Genomic DNA, 20,892 nt, shown 5'->3' with positions numbered 1-20,892 from the left:
AATGATGATTTTGTAAATTTGACTGTGAGAATCATTTCATGTCTATGCATATAAAATCACCCTGTTCTTTACCTGAAAATACAATTTTAGGGCTGGAGGGATGGCTTAGCGGTTAAGAGCACTGACTTCTTTTCCGGAGGACCTGGGTTCGATTCCCAGCACCCACATGGCAGCTACGAGCCATCCTTAACTCCAGTTCCAGGGGAATCTGACGCCCTCTTCTGACCTCTGCCTCTGAGACATTGGATGACACAGGTGCACTCACATAGCTGTCCAGCACACAATCATACACATAAAATAAAAATAATAAATAATAATTTTCTCCGATTTTATTGAGTTTTTGTGCATTCCATATAATAGATCTTAATCAAATTTAGACTCCCTCCACCATTTGCACCCCCTATAACCCCCACCTTGGATTTCATACATTCTGTCATATGTGTTAAGTCCTATCCAGTCAAGCATTTGTATCCAGATGTCCCTCGGTGCAATATCATCCACCAGAGTCTAGTCATCCTATCTAGAGTCACTCCCTTGAAGAAGATCTAGTCTCTCTCACCCCACAGAAATCAGCTGCCAGTAGTTCCTCAGCAAGGGTTGGGGGTCTCCTACCCATTTCCCTTGTTCTGTGTTGGGTTTTTGTCTGATTGAGTTGGCATGGGTCTTGTGCGTGCTGTCACCATTGTTGCAAGTTCATATGAGCAAATTCCTAGTGACCTGAAAGCCTCTGCTTTCTTATGTTCATACACCAACCCTGGCTCTTACAACCTTTCCGCCCCCTCTTCTGCAATGGTCCCTGAGCCATGTGTGAATGAAGTTTAACATAGGAGTCCTATCCAGGGACACACACTCTGCAGTCTCTTATTCTTTAAAACTTAGCCAGTTGTGGCCTTCTGTGTACATTGCACTCTGTTTTATGAGGAAGCTTCACTGGTGAGAGTTGATGCTTATATTAGTATTCTCTATACCCCCTCTTCCACTATGTTTAATGAGCCTTAGATATAGAGGTTCCACTGTAGATATGTCACTCAGACATCTCTCAGACATGTATTCTCTGTGTGTGACCATTTGTAGAACCCTGTAATAGCCTCTATCTGTTGCAAAAAGAAGCTTCTTTGATGAGTGGCATATGGTACACTTGTCTGTAAACATAAGGATCCATATTTAGCATACGTTGAGAAATCTAATTTATCTAGAGATATGACAGAGTTAGGGTTTTCTCTAGGATCTATGACCTCTTTAGCCATGTGTATTTGGCTATATTTAGCAAAAAGAAGCTTCTTTGATGAGTGGCATATGGTACACTTGTCTGTAAACATAAGGATCCATATTTAGCATACGTTGAGAAATCTAATTTATCTATTGTAGTTATTAGACTTTACAACTGGGTTGGACCATTGATTGATTTTCTCCCTAAGCTGCTTGCATAGTAACCTCTAGAACTGTGAGAGCTATTCTTCAAAAAGAAAGCTTCCAGGTCAGTTTTAATTCCATTGTCCCAAGTCCTATGTCTGCAGTATGTCCTCTCTTCAGCAGTAGGGTCTTACCTTCAAGTTGTGGGAGGTAACCAAGGGCTGTGGTAATAGCCTGTGTTATTTTGGGAGTCTCTTGGACTACTCTGAACCACAACTCAAAGGGAGGTTTCTCCTATCTGGCACTATGTTCCTTGTTATATAGCCTTTAAGTATATACAGGCACTCATGTTCAGATATTGTATGTGTATTTGAAGTCTATTTTGTCAGATATTAGAATTGGCAGCACCTGCTTGCTTTTTAGTGCAATTTGCTTGAAATATTTTTTCCATTTTTTCACCCTAAGGAAGTGCCTATCCTTGAAGGTGAGGTGAGTTTCTTGATGACAACAAGAAAACAATGGAACCATAAGCCAAAATAAACTCTTCCTTAAGTTGCTTTTAGTCATGGTATACTATCACAGTAATAGAAAATAGCTAATACAGAAGTTGGGACTGAGAAGTGTGGCATTGCTATGAGGACTCTGACCAGGGAATGTGGGTGATTTTGGAACTTTGAACTAGAAAGCAGTTGAATGCCATAAGCAGTTCTAGTAGGAGCCAGGAAGGCAGTAGTGCTGAGAGTAATGATATATGCACTGTTCAGCTCATGAGGTTTCAGAGGGAAGCAAGAACTTTATTGACTACTGTGCAAGAGGACATTCCTGTGATATTTTGGCAAAGAATTTGGTTGTATTCCGCCTGTCCCAAGAACTTGCCTGAAGCCAAATTTTAAAATAACAATCTAATTTCTCTCACAGAGGAAATTTAAAAACAACATAATGTTGAGTTTGGGTTATGGTTATTATTGACTACTCTTATGCAGATCTACATTGAAAAAGAGACAGGGGGCAGAAAGAAATACAAAATGTACAGCTAGGAGAGGAAAAGAATGCTAGGAAACATAACGTTACAGTCAAAGCATATACTGAAAGAGAGGCTGTGATTGTTAAAGAGATTAGTGCCATTAAGGAGAGGCATCCCGTGTTACACTGGAACAATGTGAAGGGTGCCCTCAGGGCAAGACCTCATCCAGCTAAGCTTCCAACTTGTGAATGGAGAAGGCTTAAGGAGTTCCCTGCTCCTAATAAACAACAAGGAAACATAACGTTACAGTCAAAGCATATACTGAAAGAGAGGCTGTGATTGTTAAAGAGATTAGTGCCATTAAGGAGAGGCATCCCGTGTTACACTGGAACAATGTGAAGGGTGCCCTCAGGGAAAGACCTCATCCAGCTAAGCTTCCAACTTGTGAAAGGAGAAGGCTTAAGGAGTTCCCTGCTCCTAATAAACAACAGCTTACAAAAACTGCTGAAATTTAATCTGAGAAGGTGAGGGTCCATCTCAGTCTGGCAGCTGAACTTGACAGTGTTCTCCATATGCTGCTGACTTTTGTTGCTGTCACCATGACCAAAAATGACTTATGGAAGAAAGAGTTATTTTGGCTTATAGTTCCCAGAGGGAGAGTCCATAATGGCAGGGGAGGCAAGTCAGCAGGTGGCCAGGGCAGGAAGCTGAGAGACCACTCTTTAACCACAAACATGAAGCAGAAGAATGAACTGGAAGTAGGATGAGGTTGTAAGTGCTCAGCACTTTCCTCCAGCAAAGCCACATTTCCTAAACTTCCCTAAACAGTGCCACCAACTGGGGACCAAGTACTCAAATACATGAGCCTATGGGGGACATTTCTCATTCAAACTACTATAGGAGACATGAAAGATACAAGAATGGGGGGGCATATAGATTCTTCCTCTGTGGTTTCAGAGAGTGTCTAAGGCCAGGCAATGTGTGGCAGGGCTGGAGTTCTTGCAAGAAGGCCCTGAGAGGCCATTGAGTGATGCCGTGAAGGTGAAGCCTGCATTGTCATAGAGACCACAAGATGGAAATGCCAGAGCCATGAGACATCTGCCAAGGAGAGCTGCATACAGGAGTGGAACTAGCCTAAGAGAGAAATGTATGTTACAGGCAGCAAAGTTAGAGGGGTGGAGTCATCTAAGCCCTTCAAAACTAAAGTCTCAGATACCAGATATGGAATTAGAGGATTTGGAGTTTGCTCTGCTGGGATTTAGTCTTCCTTTGGTCCAGGATTTCCTCATTATGTTTCCTGTACCTCTGCTTTGAAGTGGGAATGTTTATTCTCTGCCATTGTATGTTGGAAGTTATGTAATTTGCTTTTTGGTATTATTGGGGGTTACAGTTATGAGATTGCCTTGAGTCTCAAAAGAAACTTTGGCCTTTTGAACAGTGATGAGACTGTTAGACTATGGAGGATTTTGAAGTTGGACTAAATGCATTTTGATTTATGATAAGGTTCTGAGCAGATGGGAGTTAGGGGAAGAATGTTGTGATTTGAATGAAAAAATGCCCCCACAGGCTCATGTGTTTGAACACTTGGTCCCCGGTTACTGGTGCCGTTTGGGGAGGTTATGGAACCTTTCAGAGGTGGAAACTTGATGGACAAAGTACATTACTAGAATGGGCTTTGAGGTTTCATAGCCTCACCCTACCCTCAGTTCTCTCTCTCTCTGCTTCTAGTATGTGGCTGAAGTGTGATCTCTCAGCTTCCTGCCACCATGCCTTTTCCTCACTGTTATGGACATTTAGCCTTTGGAAGCATAAGCCCAAATAAACTCTTCCTTAAGTTGCTATTGTTCATGGTATATTATTGCAACCACATAAAGGTAGCTAATTCAGCATGGTTTTCCAGGAATTAGGGTTCCCCAGGGTGAGCTCTATAAAGATCTGGGTTCGGATTTGGGCTCTGCTAAATCTTTGTTATATTACATACACTCTCTCATTCAAGTTTTGCTCATTTATAAAAATGTTAATGATAGCTGGATGTGGTGGAACATACCTCTAAAATCTCAGTACTTCCAAAGGAGAGCTAGGGGGATTGTGAGTTTGAGCCACCTTGAGCTACATAATGAGTTTGAGGCAAGCCTGAGATGCTTAGCAAAACTCTATCTCAAATGAAAAAGAAAAATGAATGAATGAATAAATAAATGTTGATGGTAGTAACACTGTAAAGCACTTGCCAGGGACTTTGCTTACCATTGTTATTGCTAGTAATACTACTAATAATATTGATTCCTCTTCATGGTTGTGACCCAGCACAGACACTGATCAAGGGCAGGCATAATCTCCCCCAGCTGCAAACGGTCACGTTCTTCTGTATGGTGTTTCAGGGTGGGTTAAGTTACGCTTCATGACAAACAGTCCTAACCTGAGCATCTTAGTATGGTGTTCCTGGATCCTGCAGAGTTGTCTGTGGATGCAAGTGACTGTCCAAAACAGCTCTTTACTGTTAGTCTGCACTCAGCTCCACATTGGGGTGTTTTATAAATGATGCTTCAAATTAAGGTTTGTTCTGCTGGACATGGGATAAGTTTTTGACAACCAGTGCTCAAGACCATGGCAAGGAGAAAAAATGACAGCTGAGAACTGACTTTCTGAGATCATCTTTTCTTTGTGTGGCTTCATTTTCTGTATCTTCTTGTCTTAACATATGTATATCTTTATTTAATCTTTGCCAATTTCATACATGTGCACAATGCATCTTAATCCTATGCACTCATACTTACCCCTTCCCATCTCCCCAAGACATCCCCAAACATACCCCCTTCCTATCTTCAGGTCCCCCACACCACTGAGTCCAGTTAGTGCTACCTACTGGGATGTTGACTGACTGTGTCGGTTTGATCTTGTACAGGCCTTGTGTAGACAGCTATAGCTGCAGTGAGTTCACGTGTGTAACAACCATGCCATATCCACAAGACAGCATTTTACAGTGCTCCTTCATCCTCTGGCTCTTACATTCTTTCCACTTCCTATTCTGTGATGTTCCCAGAGCCATGAACTGGTTTTCTTGCCTTTTGATGGAACTTGTAGCTGTTACAAGTTTTTCCTATGTGCTTGGAAATGAAACTGCAGATCTCTGCTTCTCAAACTCTGGGCCCCTGTGGCTTAGTAGAGACTTCTGTACCTGATTTCTACCAGGTTCCATAGACCCAGAAGCCCAGGCATTTTGTTACTGCTTTTCACAACTTCTATCTTGGACTATGCCTGGGAGGGAAATATTTTTTCTCTTGGATCCTAACATATTGTTGTTCAAGGACAGAGAAGTTAAATTTCCACATTGCCAGTAAGAAGTGGCCTTACCTCTTCATTAGCTGGGTGTTCCATCTGAGCTCACCCCTGGAATGTCTTGATACAATTGGGATTTTGTTCCCAAAGTCAAAGGTATTGAGCATCTTTGGGACCTCAGGTGTGAATCTGATAAACAGAATGTGCCACTGATATTCACAGCCCTGGCTGATGATTGTGAGAAGAGAACAGAACAAGGGCATGTTGGTTAAGTGGTGTATAATGATACTTTTCCCTGTGAAATCTTGATGCCTCCCTCAGGGCATTGCAGTTTAGGGTTTCCAGCTGCTGGTCTCTGATATTTACTTATTGGGGATTTTACTCTTGAGAAATCACTGTGGTAACAGAATCATTTTGCTGCCATGCAGACGATGTCGAAGTCTCAAAATCCAGTGCGTTTTAAGGCAGGATTCCAACCTCATTACTTCCAGGAATAAAATTCAAACAAGGTGAAGTGTCCTCTCAGAACACAAATCTGCCTCAGAAAGCCTTTTCTTTCCCCTTTGTTTTTGAAACTAAGCAATTACTTTTTTTTTTTAAGAAAAAAAAAAAAAGGCTAATGCACAAGACTCTTTTTTTTCCTTTCATTTATTTGAAATTGAACTTAACAAAGTCGGTTCTGAGCAAGCACTATATATGAGTAATGCTTTTTGTCCATAAAGAGCATTGACTCAAATGGTATGGGAGTGCCGCTCTCTCTCTGCTTTGTGTGAGCGTCCACGATGACAAAGCGCTCATGTCAGGGTGCATAATGAAACTATAAATTGTTTTCATGAATGCTCTGAATTTGGTCTTTTATGAGGAAAATTCAAAAGGTATTTAGTGCCACATTTCACATATGTGAATAACACTAGACAGTGCAATATATCCAGTAAAAGCAGAATCTTCCTTGCTGGGCTCACACTGGCCACTACAGTGGGTGACTATTAGGCAAACTTGGGTCCTAGGGCAGGGCAGAAGAGAGAAGCAGAGATAACATGATACTATTGCTTGAAGGCCAGAGTTCTAGCCAGGTGCCTGGTGAGGGAGAATTCATAGTGTGGCAAAAATACTTAGCTCCTGAAATTGGTCTCTGGGTGATGGATAAGTGCCTGCATTTGAATCAAAGAAGAGGTTGTACAAATTGGTGCTGAGTCAGTGAACAAATTCTCAAGGGAATAATGGCTTCTGGGTTTCAGGGACAGGAATGATCTATGAAGTGATGTATGGTTCAATTAAATCATTTTTTAAAATTTATTTTTATTTTTAGTTTATGTGTATGAGTGTATTGCCTGCATGTAAGTGCATCTGTGTTGTGCAATACCCGTGGAGGTCAGAAGAGGGTGTCGGATCCCTGGTCCTCTGCAAGAGCAGCTAGTGCTCTTAACCTCTGAGTTATCCCTCCAGCTCCTCAATTAAATCATTTTAATAACATTTGGGGGATATTTTAGAGATAGACATCATATGATCTTATGCTCAAAAATGAAGAAAACACAGAAAAACAAAGAAAAATTAAAAACTCAGGGAAAAGAAATTACTGACAAGAGATCATTGTTATCAATATTTATAAAATTTTCATTAAATATCTTTATATCACTTAGCAAAAGTTTAACAAAATTTCACATAATCTTATCTACCAACTTTAAATAAAATCGGGTCTTACAGGACTTATACTGAGTTCAATATTGTATAACTGTATTAATTCAACTGTGAACCTAGAAACTTGCAGCCACTTGTGAAAGATAGGGACTCTTGCCCTGGAGTGTGTTAACTGAATATGTTAAAGCTGTAATGAAATGCTTCTTCTAATCATGTAGTTATTAAAAATTTTTTAAAAATTAAAAAAAATGGGACCCAGATATCTATTTATAATTATGTGATTTTAACAATGGTTCTACTTTTACTATTATTGTTATTGTTGTTTGTGTATGTAAGTATAGGATATGTGTACCTGTGTATGTGTGTGTAAGCCATGGCATACATGTGGAAGTCAGAGGATGATTTGGAGGAGTCAGTTCTCCCTTCTATTGTGGGTTCTAGGGATCAAACTCAGGTTATAAAGCTTTGATGGCAAGAGCTTTAATCTACTGAGATCTCACTGGCCTGTAGTTCTACGTTTTAAATTGTTTGCCAATTAAATTATTTTATCTGTCCTAGTTTGTGGAAGTTTCTGTACATCTAAGGTTTGGATTCTGTCTTGAGAGGATCAGGCAATAGCAGCCTTCTGTGCATGTCCCTCACTGATAAGTGTCTGAGGGTCTAAGGTGTCTAACCCTAAAGAGTGTGTAGAGTGCAGTGTGTAAGGTAGAGGCCTATCAGCCATGCCTGACCAGTAGCTGTTTGTTCTGCAGTATCTGGTATGCAAACGGAAGCTGGAGAGCAAGAAGGAGGCCCTGCTGATCCTCTCGAAGGAGCTAGACACCTGCCAGCAGGAAAGGGACCAGTACAAACTCATGGCCAATCAGCTTCGGGAACGCCACCAGTCCCTGAAGAAGAAATTCCGAGAGTTGATTGTAAGTCTGACGCTGTGGTGACTGCCTGGCACCCTTTCTGAAGATAAAAGGAAGAGGGTGTCATGTGCTGTCTCCTCAAAAGCTGTCCCATGCCAACAGTTCAAAAGTAGCCAGGTGTGGTGCTGTACTACAGTGTCCTAGGACTCAGGAGTGGAGGCAGAAGGATCAAGAGTTCAAGGCCATCCTTGGCTAAAATAGTGAGTTAGAGGCCTGCTGGGGCTACATGAAACCCTGTCTCAAGTGAACCAGCAAACAAACAAACAAAAATGCACAACCTCCCCCCTCAAACAAACAAAATAAAAGTTCAAAAGTCAAAGAGAAAGTGGTTTCTTCCACAACCTATTCGTACTCCTGGTCTGCAAGTATGGACTTCCATGCTGCTGGCTATAATTTGCAGAGACACTTGTGTTCATGTGTGTTTATAGTGTCCTTTTTCCTTTTTAATTCATTGATACAGACAAATTTTTAAAAAAAATTTATTTTATGTGTATGAGTGTTTTGCCTGATTGTAATTGCACCACATGCATGCAGTACTTTCTGAGGCCAGAAGAGGGTTGTTAGCTACTAACTAATGCTAGGAACCTGCAGGTCCTCTGCAAGAGTAGCCAGTTACTCTTAACCTCTGAGCCATCTCTCCAGCCCCTGTTACATACTTTTGTTTGTTATTTTATAGAGGACTCATACCCTAAACCTACACTAATACAAAGGCTGCCAGCTATACATGACTGTCTAAACTTAGCTGAATTAATTAGCATTAAAGAAAATAAAACACTTAGTTCCTCAGTGTCAATTGTCACATTGCATGGGCCCAGACCCCACAGGCGGTTGGTGGCTATTGTACAATGTGTGTTGAGAGAGATGGCTCCTGTGGCTTGTGGGAGTTGTACAGAATGTTTCTGTCACCGCAAATTTCTGCTGGGCAGCACATGTCAGTGCTTTCTAAAACAGGCTTTCTTCATTTCAGGGTTACAGTCCTCATTTTTGTAAACATTCTGTTATTTTGGGTGTTTCAATTTTTTTCTAGAATTTCTTATGACAAGATTTTTTAAAAAAACTTTTATTTTAATTTATGTGTATGTGCATGTGAGGCCAGAAGAGGGCCTCAGATCCCCTGGAGCTGGAGTTACAGGCTGTTGTAAGCCACCCAGTGTAGGTGCTGGGTACTGAGCTTAGGTCTTCTGGAAGAGCAGGAAGTGCTCTTAACCACAGAGCCATCTCTCTAGCCCTGTATGACAAGATTTCTAAGGATGCAGGTTAGGTGGAGGCAGAGGATGCCACCTGCAGAGTGTGGTTTCATGTCCTTGCTTCTTTCCCCTAGTTCATGGAATTTCTTTCTTCTGTTCTCTCTTTTCTCTCAACAAGTTTGCCTCTGTGCATCCTCAGATAGCCTAGTACTCCCTATGCAGTTTATACTGGCCTTGAACTTGTGATCCTTATGCCTTCTCTTTCCAAGTGCTGGGATTGCAGGTGTGCACCATCTCTTTGAAGTGCAAACACTATTGCTAATATTGGGATCATTGAACAGGCTTGAAGCAAAGGTTCAAATATATGAATAGCATCTACGTGAGAGAACTCATTTGGCTGAGCGTGGTAGCATACTCCTGTAATAGCAGCACTTGGCAAACTGAGGCAGGAGGATGGGGAGTTTGAGGCCAGCCTAGGTTACACAGAGAAGCCCTTGTCTCATTAAACAAAACTCCAACAATAATAAAAAGGGTGTTCATTTAGTGAACAGTTTTTATTCACCTGAGATACTTATATTCCCAAATGGCACAGATGGGAGAGAATTCAGCCTTATAAGACAGAAAGTCTAATAGGTTTGGAAAGTTCTCAGTGTTACTTATTTTGAGAAAATCTTATCCCCTCCCCCATTATTCTGCACATAATGAATATGCAGAGGTGTGTGGGTGTATGTGGGCATGCATGTATCTGTGTGCATACCATCAGTGGCTATTCTTTTAGTTCTATTTAGAAGAAGAACTTTGACCAAATGAAATATTTCAGTTTAGGCTCTGTTCAAGAATAATTTTGATCAATCTAGGTATTTTTTAGTAACAGCATTTTAGAAAATATGTTTGGTCTTATTTGGAGCTGGTATCCTAGGGGTTTTCCCCAAATAATTCTGTTTCAGTTGATAGCTTTAAAAAAGGGGTAGTTGAGCTTCTTTTCCCACATTATTAGTTTCAAGGTTAGTGGGGATTGGGTGGTAGATTAGGGTGATGGGTTAGGGTTAGGGTTAGGGTTAGGATTAGGGTTAGGGTTAGGAAGATGGGTTAGGATGGTGGGTTAGGGTGGTGGATTAGGGTAATGGGTTAAAATGGTGGGTTAGGGTGGTGGGATAGGGTGAAGAGTTAGGGTAGTGGGGTAGGGTGGTGAAGATAACATCTGAGTTTAGATTCATAATTTGGTTCAACTGAGGGTAGAGATTCTAATTGTCAGTCTAAGCATATCATTTATTCTTAAAAAGTAAATTCTATTTGTTTTTTATAGGATGGAGATCCGTCACTCCCCCCTGAAAAGAGGAAGCAGGTAAGGTTTATTTCTGGTGTCTAATAAACTCTCAGATAAGGATGACTGTTGCTTTACCACAGTTAGATAAGGAAATCTATAACAATCAGGAAATCCCTAAATGTATAGAACAAACTTTCTGTTTAAGTTTCCCCAGAACCCTTTGTGCTGTTGGAGGAATGGCAGGGCAGCTGGTATAGGTTCTGATTGTGGAGAGGGGGCACGAGGAACAAAATGGTTACAGCATGCAGCCTAACAGAGTATGGGGAAGACTCCAGCTGATTGTGCCCTGCAGTCCCTAGAAATTCTCTTGGGAAACTGAGTTGAGGGCTCAGGGCAGCAGCTCTTTACTGTTTGGAGGAGGCACACTGTTCTGCCTTGAAGATCTTCCCACTTCAGACTTTTAAACACGTCTTCTGTCAAAACTCTCAAGCTGTTTACATTTTTGTTCTCTACATGCTAGCCAACCTTGTTTATTGACTAATCCACATTCTCACTTCCTCATGTATTCACACATCTGTTCCTGAACTTTCTGATTTGTTCCATTGGGTTTCCTGTACAGGCCTGTGACTGTCCCACATTAATTCTTATTCATTTGTTTTGCTTTACGGTGCTGTTCATGTTTTTTGGGGCCAGTCTCCTTTCCCTGGATCTTCCTTTTCAGAGTTTCGTATTTGTTACTTTTTTCCAGCTAAAACTGAGAGATGTTTTTATCAAGTCTTGCTCTGATCTCCCCGCACAAACCCTACTGGGATTGTACTGTTTGTTTCATTATACTGATAGAAGTGAGTATCTAAATTTGTTAGGTGATAAAAGCAAGCGTCTGGATTTGTAGATTTGTTTTGATTTCTGATGCTGATGAACAGTGAATTTATTAAAGTTGTTAATTTCTGGATCATTTTGGACTTACTCCTACATGCATATTAAAGAGTGATCTTTTTCCAAAGATGTCTTTATTAAAAGTTTCCTTAACTTTGCAGTTGTCCTGCATTGGCCACATCCTGTGAGTTAGAGGTTTCAGTGTGCCCAGATAGTGATGATATCCATGGTGGTACCTTCTGTTATGGCAGACCTCTTCCCTTGAGCAGGACTTCAGAACTGGGAGATATAAGCCAGGATAGCTGGGCACCGTGGCGCGTGCCTTTAATCCCAACACTCGGCAAAGGCAGGTAGATCTCTGTGAGGTAGAGGCCAGCCTGGTTTACATAGTTCCAGGCCAGCTGGGGATACAGGGAGATCCTGTCTCAACAAACAATAATAAATAAATAAACTAAGACTTAGTGACTGTTCTCAGCTATAAAGGTTAACTCAACATCCTTTGTTCATTAATGATACATGTCAATGAACACAGTATAGGTGACATTCTGTTGACTGATGACATAAAAGTACTGCATATAAAACCATTGGGTTCATTATTTTCAGATTTCTGACTCTGGTGAATAGTCTCTTTCTCTCTCTCTCTCTCTCTCTCTCTCACACACACACACACACACACACACACATAATCACACACATGCCTTTTATCCTTAAATGATAACTCAGTACACAGCCACCTGTCCAACAGTTCTTGTTTCTGACTCCCTCCTGGTCTATGTGATTAGTTTATAATGTTCCATGTTTGATCTAAAGTCTAATTTTTCTGTGCAGCTAATTGATGTTTTTTTCTAAACAAAATTACATGGGAGTTTATCATTACCATTTAAAAACTGGAATCCTTAGTCTTGGCTTGCTGGATGTTTTAGATGGCTGTAGGCAGTCATCTTCGCTGTGATTTTAGAGTTTGTTAGTATTCATGAAGGAGTTTTACAGTTTTCAGTGAATTCGAATTCTGTGGCTTTATAATAGCAAATTTACATTGACTGAGGAGAATCTGATGAATTCCAGTAAGTCTGACAAGCTGCATTCTTACAGTTCTAAAATACAAATTCAAGGTGCCAAACATGAACCCTGTAGCTTTTAATATGGTGTTTAGTTTTCATGCCTTAGGGATTTAGTATGGTGAGGGAGTTTCAGCTGAGCAGCCTTCCTGCCCGTGTTGGAAATCACTGCACAAGATAGGGGACTTGGAGTATGAGAGAAATTCGGGCCTTTGTAGCCAGTCAAGGATGTGATTACCTTGTGGAATCGGAAGTTCTGAGGTGGTGTGGGCTTCAGGCTGTGTGTCCACAGTCTCCTGAATTGTCAGTACTTTTTCTTGCTTCTGAACCATGCTTAACAAATAAAAATAGAAAATGCCCTGGTGAACTAGAAATCAGATAGCCAGTTGTGCTGGACAGCTTTAGTTGTCAACTTGACACACCTGGGTAGAGGGACCCTCAATTCAGGAAATTGTCTCCATTGGATTGGCCTGGGCAAAGTCTGTGGGGCATATTCTTGATTATTGAGTGATGTGGGAGGGCCCAGCCTACTGTGGGTGGTGCCACCCCTGGGCAGGTGGTCCTGTATTGTATAAGAAAGCAGGTCAAAGGAGCAAGCCAATAAACAGTGTACCTCCGTGGTCTGTGCTCCAGGTTCCTGACCTGAACTCCTGCTGTCTGCCCTCCAAAATGAACTATAAGCTGAGGGTGAAATAAACCCTTTCCTCCCCAAGTTGCTTTGCGTCATGATGTTAATTACAACAATTGAAGGCAGACTAAGACATCAATGAATGCTTTCTTTGTATTAAAGTACACCCCATGCAATATTAAGGACACACTTATACTAAAATGTAAGTCATCATTAATCAGAAGTTAAACTCAGCTTTCCTGAGTTACTCTTCTTAGAGCCAACACCAGCTTCTTTCTATGGCTGGATCCCCTGAGCAGAAGCAGCAGGATGCCCAGCCACAAAATACAAATCCTCCTCTCTAGGCTGGTTGGGCCCATGTAGGTCACCCTCCCATTCTTGGACTAATGGCTTCACCAGCGGGCCTCTCACAATCACTGGCTTAGATAAGTCTCCTAGGACAGAAGGGCTGTTAGGGGTCAGCAGTGATGCCCTCCAGACTGTGTAGCCTCAGGATGGCTCTTCTGGGTGTCCAAGTCTCAGCTTTCCCCTCCATAAGATAGGGATAAATATGGTGCCTACAGCACAGAGTGGCCTCGAGGGACAGGTGAGATAATGCAACTGAGTGCTCAGTGTAGTGCTGGTACAATTACACTGTCAGGAACTGTTTCCAGTCTCCTCTTCATCATCCTTTTTTAAACAAACAAACAAACAACAAACAAACAAACAGAAAACCAGCTCTGGGGCTGTAGAGATGGCTCCGTAGTTAAGAGCACCTGCTCTTACAGAGGACTGGGTTTAATTCCCAGCACCCATATGGCGGCTCCACGGAGATCTGACACCCTCTTCTGACCTCTGCAGGCATTGTACACACAGATGTGCAATGTTGTGCTTACAGACTTGCAGGCAATATACTCATACACATAAAACAAAAATAATAAATATTTTTTAAAAAGCAGTTCTATCTTAGCAGGCTGGCTCTGTCCACCGTGATTCCTGGCTCTCTATAGGACATGATGCCTTTCTTAGGAGTCATTGGTTGGTTGCATTTGGAGCTCAAAGTAGCTTGGGTCAAAGAGGCAGTTTCTGGCTCATAGGACATTTTTGAACTGTGCTTATGGGAGGCAGAAATAGAGCTGGTCTGGGGAGTAAGGAGAGCCAAGGTGAGGGGCCCCAGCTCTGTCTTCAACAACAATCCTCTTGTTCGTCATCATTCTCTTAGGGGCCCTGCTTTCTCTTCAGAATGGGAAATGTGGCCACCAATCACACTGGATCTATAGACCCCATTCCTTCAGCCACCATAAAAAGGCAGTTCACTGGGTCTCAGGAGAGAACCATAGGCCTTGCTTGGGTTAGGGCCCATTTCAGGGTCAGACAGGCTGGGTCAGGCATCCTATACATGCAAGGTGGCTCCTTTTGTGACTGTGAGAAGAGTGCTAGGTAGACAGTGTCACAGCCATCTGCTTCATGTGCCTTATCGAAACTTTCTCTGAATAACAGATACTAATTGCAGTTGATCTTATTGTGCATTTTTCCTATGTTGGGTGCTGTGGGTAATCTTCTCACCTAGTCAAGTGAGATAGGTATGGTTATACCTATCTGACCATGGTTAGCACTGTCTGAGCATGGCGAAGGCAGAAGTGTACAGAGGTCAAGGAAATTGCACACACACACACACACACACACACACACACGAAGTAGAAGCCATGCAACTAACTGGTGAGGAAGCCAAGTGTGAACCCTGCCATGCACTCCCAGCTGCTGCTGTGATGGCTGGTCTTAGGACATTCTTATGGAGCACCTTCGGTATGTATGCCCAGTGCTGATTTTGACAGGGAGGACCTAGGGGTGAAAAGAGTTACACCAAAAGCTCCTGAGCTTTTTGAACTTGTGTTGTCACTAAAACCATCGCTTCTTTGGTCTTATCTCTTGTCCTGGCATCAAATTTTATTAGCATCCCCTCACCCCCCCCAAAGCATCTTGGTCGCCTTAATTCTAATAGCAAATATGAACAGCCAGTAAACAAAGACATTAAAATATAGGATGTTTAGCAGTAACTGCAAAGGAGATAAAACTATGTCCCAAAGGTATACGCTGGCTAAGTAATGGGGGAAATGTCTGAATAAGCAGTAGTGGAAAATAGTCTTGGTATTAGGAAGAAAGAAGGATCTTACCTCTTTAAAACATCTTAAGGGACTGGAGAGATGGCTCGGCAGTTAAGAGCACTGGCTACTCTTGCAGAGGACCTGGGTTCAGTTCTCAGCACCCACATGGTGGCTAACAACCATCCATAGCTCCAGTTCCAGGAGAGCTGATGCCCTCTTTTGACCTCCGCAGGCAATGCATGGCATGGATGTACTTACATATGTTTCATGAGCAAGAAGTTGGGGGAGGCGCACTATGACATGGTGTCTCCTATCCTGCATTGCATATTGATCCCAGAGGCAAACAAGCAGGTGAAATGTTTACCCCTCCAGCTGCAAGACAAATGCACCTGGCGTGAGCAGGAGGCTCCGAACCGCCCTGGTTGCCAAGTTAACAGATGCAGCATGGAGGTCACAAGACATGCATACTAGAAACAAAGATGATTGCCAAGCATCTTGCTGCCCATCGTCCTTGAAGCTGTGGAGTCCATCTCCGACTTGGAAGGAGGGACTCTGGGACCTCCTCTCACTGGGCTCTTCTCTGCTCGTTTCTTGGAGGGAGAGATGCTGTGACCACACTTTCCTCACCTTCCCATTTCTGTGGATCACTGATTCCCATTCTCTTGGGAATAAGAGGTATCTATGACTGTGTTCAAACCATGAATCTTTGCTCTAGAAGATGCCCACACCCTTGCCTTCAAAAACCTTTCTATCATTTCACAGTCACAGATTCTCTTTAGCTCACCTGTGGGTCCTTGACATTCTATAGGCTGCATGTTAAGAGCTCTAAATGTAGGTTCTTCTATATAGATAGAAAATAGTAACACATCCTTACTCTTTGTAGCACTGTGTGCTTTCCAGAAGCCATGTAGATGATCATACCTATGTGCACATAATCTGCTGTCATCTGAGGTCATGCTGGTGAGGTGTGCCTTTCACAAAGTCTCCAGGCAGCATTGCGGGCTAGTGTCCAGTTGCATAAATTCAAATTTAACCCTCGGCTTGCTGACCGGGTGACCTGGACCAAACTGAGTAACCTCTCTAGGCCTTCATTTCCTCTTCATCAAAATGGAGATAATAATGAGATGTATTGACACAGTTCTGGGAAATTTCTGTGGGAAGGCTTATGAATGTGCACTGCATGGTACTTGGTAAGGCTGAATCTTTGTAGTTTTCCTACAATTATTGGGGGCCACATAGCAGGTTCATAGAGAGAGACTAGACTCTAGATGGCCCTATGTATTGTGTGCTGGTCTGGTTCAGGGTTTATGTTTTGTCTTTGATGCTTGAGCCAGGACAGAAGCAGAGTCACCTCCTTGAGTCCAGCCCATCATGAAAGTCCTTTTCAGAGCCCTCTGCCAAGCAGGGGCAGAGAACCAGAAACAAAGGTAGGGTTTTGATATTAAGCCAGTCTTCTTTCTGGTGGCCACCAGCCTCTAGCCATAATTTTTGTCCACCCCCTTTTTTTTTTTTTTTTTTTTTGCTTCCTCTTAATCTCTCCTCCTTGAAAGACAGACTTGAACTTTCACGCTTGTAAGTTCTAGGAATATAGTTGTCACAGCTTCCTTTTGGAGCTTGGAATCCTTTTTCAAACAACTCAATTTCCAATGGCAAATCACCCGTTAAAGAAGCTGTGAGGAAATCACGACAACACTGACTGCGCTAATAGCTTCTCCTGGGACGTTGAAATGAAAGCGTCTTCTCATTACCCCAGGCAGAACTGTACGCAGTGCGCCCCTTTGCACTGCCATGCCAGATCATGGAAAGATCTCAAACGACCCTTTAAATATTTTTCTTTTGCTAAACAAGCAGTTCCTGCAAAGGAGACAAAGGGGAATTGAGATGATCGTGGGTTAATCTTTTTAGGAGATGAGATTCTTTCTGGTCACAGCGGCACAGTCTCCCTTCCCAAACTTCTCCTTGAACAGACAGTCAAACACGTCGTTAAGATCTTTGTCTTTGGTTGTTTGATTTCAAGCACAAGTACCCTGGGAAGCATCTCTCCTGACCCACCAGGGAACGCTTGCTTTCTTGCGTCTAAAAAGCAATGGCTTATTTTTATGGTGACATGTGCAAGATAGCAACCCTGGGGAGAACAGAGTGTGGAGTGGCCCTGTGAGGGGAAGGAGGGAGCCTTTTATTTCAGTAGCAAAGTCTTCTTGGTCAAGCTTATTTTAGTCCCCAGGGCCCACAAATCAGAAGGACTTTGTATACGCATCCTGGTTTGATGCACAGAACCTAAAACTTCCTTCAAAGACTTCAAGTGCTTTGAGATAGATATTCTTTGTAACACTTTGAATGAAGTGACTTAACAGTTATACCAGGGAAGCTAAAAGGCATCCCAAGTCCAGCCCCTCAGAGCCCTCCCCATCATGACAGGCTCTGTTTCAGCACTAATGCTCCTGTTGTAAGCCCCCCCCCAATCTTCACACCAACTTGGTAAGGAGCATGGGAGTACCCCCAATTCATAGATGAGGAAATTTGGGCACACTGAGTCTGAAATTCTTGGGAGTTATTTTGGGAGACACTAACTAGCAGAGGCAGAATCCTAATGGCTGAGATTAAGCAGACATTTATTTAAACTGCAACCTCCCAAACCCATTCAACAGATTTGCCTGGAAAGACATCCGTGAGTGTGCTGAGACTGAGGTGGGGTGGGCTGTGGAGAGTTCCTTGTGTGGCCCCAAACTATGCATGGGCCAAGCTCTCTGTGGTTGGCTTTTATAAATAAGAAAGCTGCCACTGTGGCGGTCATTGCGGCAGTCTCCATGAACAAGAGCCCTTGCTAAGCAAGTTTCACCCAATTACTGTGAACACAGGAGTTGTCACTGGACCAAGGCAGCACAATAGAAATTGCAATTAAATTTGCCATCAATCACAGCTCTCAAGAATGCTTGATGTTTCATCAAATGTAGTTTTTAAAAATGTATTCTTGCTTAATCTAGTACTTTTGCCTATGAAAGTTGTGGATTCAAGGGACCCAGGGTTTCAGACTTCCTGATGCAGTAGTTGAGCAGTGTTTTCTCAGTCTAGTCTTTGTCTCTGTTTTTCCACCACTCTTTTTGTCCTTATTCTTGAGAGAGTCAATGATTTTCTTTTCTCTGTTTCTCTCCCTTTCCCTCTGTCTCATTCATTTTATTTCCATCTCCCTTTTGACTTCCTATTCTGCTAAGTCTGTAAACTGAGAGGTATGCTACAGGACTTGCTAGTATATCTAGAAAAGCTTATCTATTCGGTGTGTGTGTGTGTGTGTGTGTGTGTGTGTGTGTTTACATATGTGCATGTGTATGTGTAGGCCAGAGGTCAGCCTTGGGTGCTGTTCCTCAGGAGCCATCCACCTTGTTTTTTGAGACAGGGTCTCACTGGGACTTGGGGCTTGCTGATTAGGCTAGGTTGACTGGCCAGTGAGGATGTCCTGGCCAGCCAGGCATCTGCCGGTCTCTGCTTCCCTAGTGCTGGGATTATAAGCATGCGCCACCACACTGGCTTTCTTATGTGGGAGCAGGGATTAAACTCAAGTTTTCATGCCTGCACAGCAAGCATTTCACTTACTGAGTTATGTCCCCAGCCCCATCATTTCAGGTTTGATGTAGAATAATGTTTCCATGGCTTGGTTACTAAGACGATGTGTATCTAATAGATTGTAAAGACTCAGTGTGTCTGAAGGGATTGTTCCTGGTCCTTTCCTCTCCTGGCCTCTGGTCAGCACTTGGGTGAAACTCATGGTCTCTCCCTCTAACTTTTATTTCTAGTTTCTAAAATAGTGTAAGGTTAGAAAGTTGATCTTAAATCTTTCATCATATTCATTCAGTGTCCTTATAGGTTCTATAACTAGGGACCTGCAAATTTAAATGAAAAGATCCAGAGGAGAAAAAAGCATACAATTTCATTAATATTTTATGTGCAATGGGAATTTACAAAAAGTAAAACTCAAAGAAGCTGTTAGATTCAGGGGCTTATATACCATTTTAACAAAGGATTTGGACTTTGAGAAGTGGCTGGTTGTGGGAAAATAACTAGGAGATGCAGTGGAGAAAAGCAGTGAAAGGAAAGGTTATTTCAGGAAGGTCTGTTTACCAAGGCCCATCTTGGAGTCTTTTTCCCTTCCTGGCACTGGAGAGGGGACACTTGAGAGGGGAAGCTCATGGCCTGCTTTTAGGCAGAAGAGAAGGGAGAACTCTTCCAGGAACTCTTGGCTCTCAGTTGCTTTCAGCTCAGAATAATCCTTTGACATCGTGATTGGGGTGGCACATGATGATCCCCACCTCCTGTCCATCTTTTCAGTCCTAAGAGCAGAGAGAAAAGTGGTGCCCAGGGGATCTGCTTCTCCCCAGCTGAGAGGATGAGGGCTTTTCCCAGAGCTGGCATGCTGAAGCCCTTCCTTGAGAATCCAGGTTGGGGAGTTGGCCATTGAAGGTAGGAGCCAACAGTGATGGTCATTGTAAATACAATGCACAGCTGCATTTGGAAACCTCCCACCAGTTCTTATAAGTGCCAGTCATGGTGCCTTGATAGTGTAGCATATGCTGACACATTGCATTGCATTTCAGAGAAATTGGGAGGTGCAGGGGCCAGCTATAGCTTAGGATGCCCAAGGACTTGTAAAATGGGGACTAAGCTGCCCTAGTGAGAATTTCTGCTCAAAGGTGGCCATGAGGTTTGGGTGAGAGGTACTGGCTCCCTGCTACCTGCCTTCACACCACCTGTCAAGAGGTGTGGCCATCGCCCTGTGCAGAACATTCCTAGGGTCTACTGTTCTCACAGCAGAGCTTATTGGGGTGAGATACTTAGGTCCGCACCCAACACACACCCATCCTGTCTGGGACCTGAGCTGCCTGTTGTCAAAGAAAGGGGTCTCCTGAACAGAGTGCTGCGGTAGCATTTTGGCTTCAACTCTTCCTGTTTTATTAACATAAGATCTCTCTTCTGTCCTTCTCCATCATAATTAAAACATTTCTATCACGTTTTATTTTGTATACATGTCACAGTGCATGTGCAGAGGTCAGAGGACGACTTGTATATGTTGTTTCTCTCCTTCCACTGTGTGGGTCTTCAAGATTGAACTCAGTTGTCAGGCTTGGCGGCAGCACCTTTACCCACTGAGCCATGTTACTGGCCCTGCACCACAATTTTAGTAAATCAGCTCCTAGCTAGAGTGACTTAAAGATGCGGGTTCTACAGTCTGCCTGCTGCATTCAGCATTCCTATTAACCAAGCAAAAATGTCAACCTTTAATGTGGGCCCTGGTCAATCTGAATATTTAAAAGAGGCCCCTTTGTATGCCTTTTCACGCTTTTCTATGGATGTCCCCCACCCCCCATGGAGAAATGCTCTCTTGGGCCTGTTTCTTTTGCCTGTGCAACACTGGCTAGGCTAAGCTGGCTGCTCCATTCTCCCTGACATTTCCTTCACAGAATGCTATTCGAAACTGATGGTCACAGAGTCCTTCTCAATAACACGGAGACAAAGCATTCTGCATAGCTGATAAATTATAAGCAGGTACCGCCTGCTCGCTTGATGGATTGTTACAGTGAGCATGTGAGTCATGGGTGTTATTTTTGGTCAGAAGAATTGTGTGAACTTTCCTCCTCTATTCTTTCTGAGCTCTTTG

At 42.8% G+C, this 20,892-nt stretch overlaps 1 protein-coding gene across 2 annotated transcripts in view; it reads left to right on the top strand.

Moving 5' to 3' along the window:
- Positions 1-20,892, top strand: part of Ccdc149 (coiled-coil domain containing 149) — a 114,482-nt gene that overhangs the window by 40,539 nt on the left and 53,051 nt on the right. For both annotated transcript variants that reach the window (XM_008837330.3, XM_029565538.1), the window contains exons 2-3: positions 7,984-8,145; positions 10,636-10,674. In XM_008837330.3, coding sequence (XP_008835552.1) covers positions 7,984-8,145; positions 10,636-10,674 — 201 coding nt within the window. The remainder of the gene's footprint in view (positions 1-7,983; positions 8,146-10,635; positions 10,675-20,892) is intronic.

This window comes from Nannospalax galili, unplaced genomic scaffold, assembly GCF_000622305.1.
Source record: "Nannospalax galili isolate Female #2095 unplaced genomic scaffold, S.galili_v1.0 scaffold777, whole genome shotgun sequence".
Lineage (NCBI taxonomy): Eukaryota > Metazoa > Chordata > Mammalia > Rodentia > Spalacidae > Nannospalax > Nannospalax galili.
This window is presented reverse-complemented; position numbering and strand designations above follow the sequence as displayed.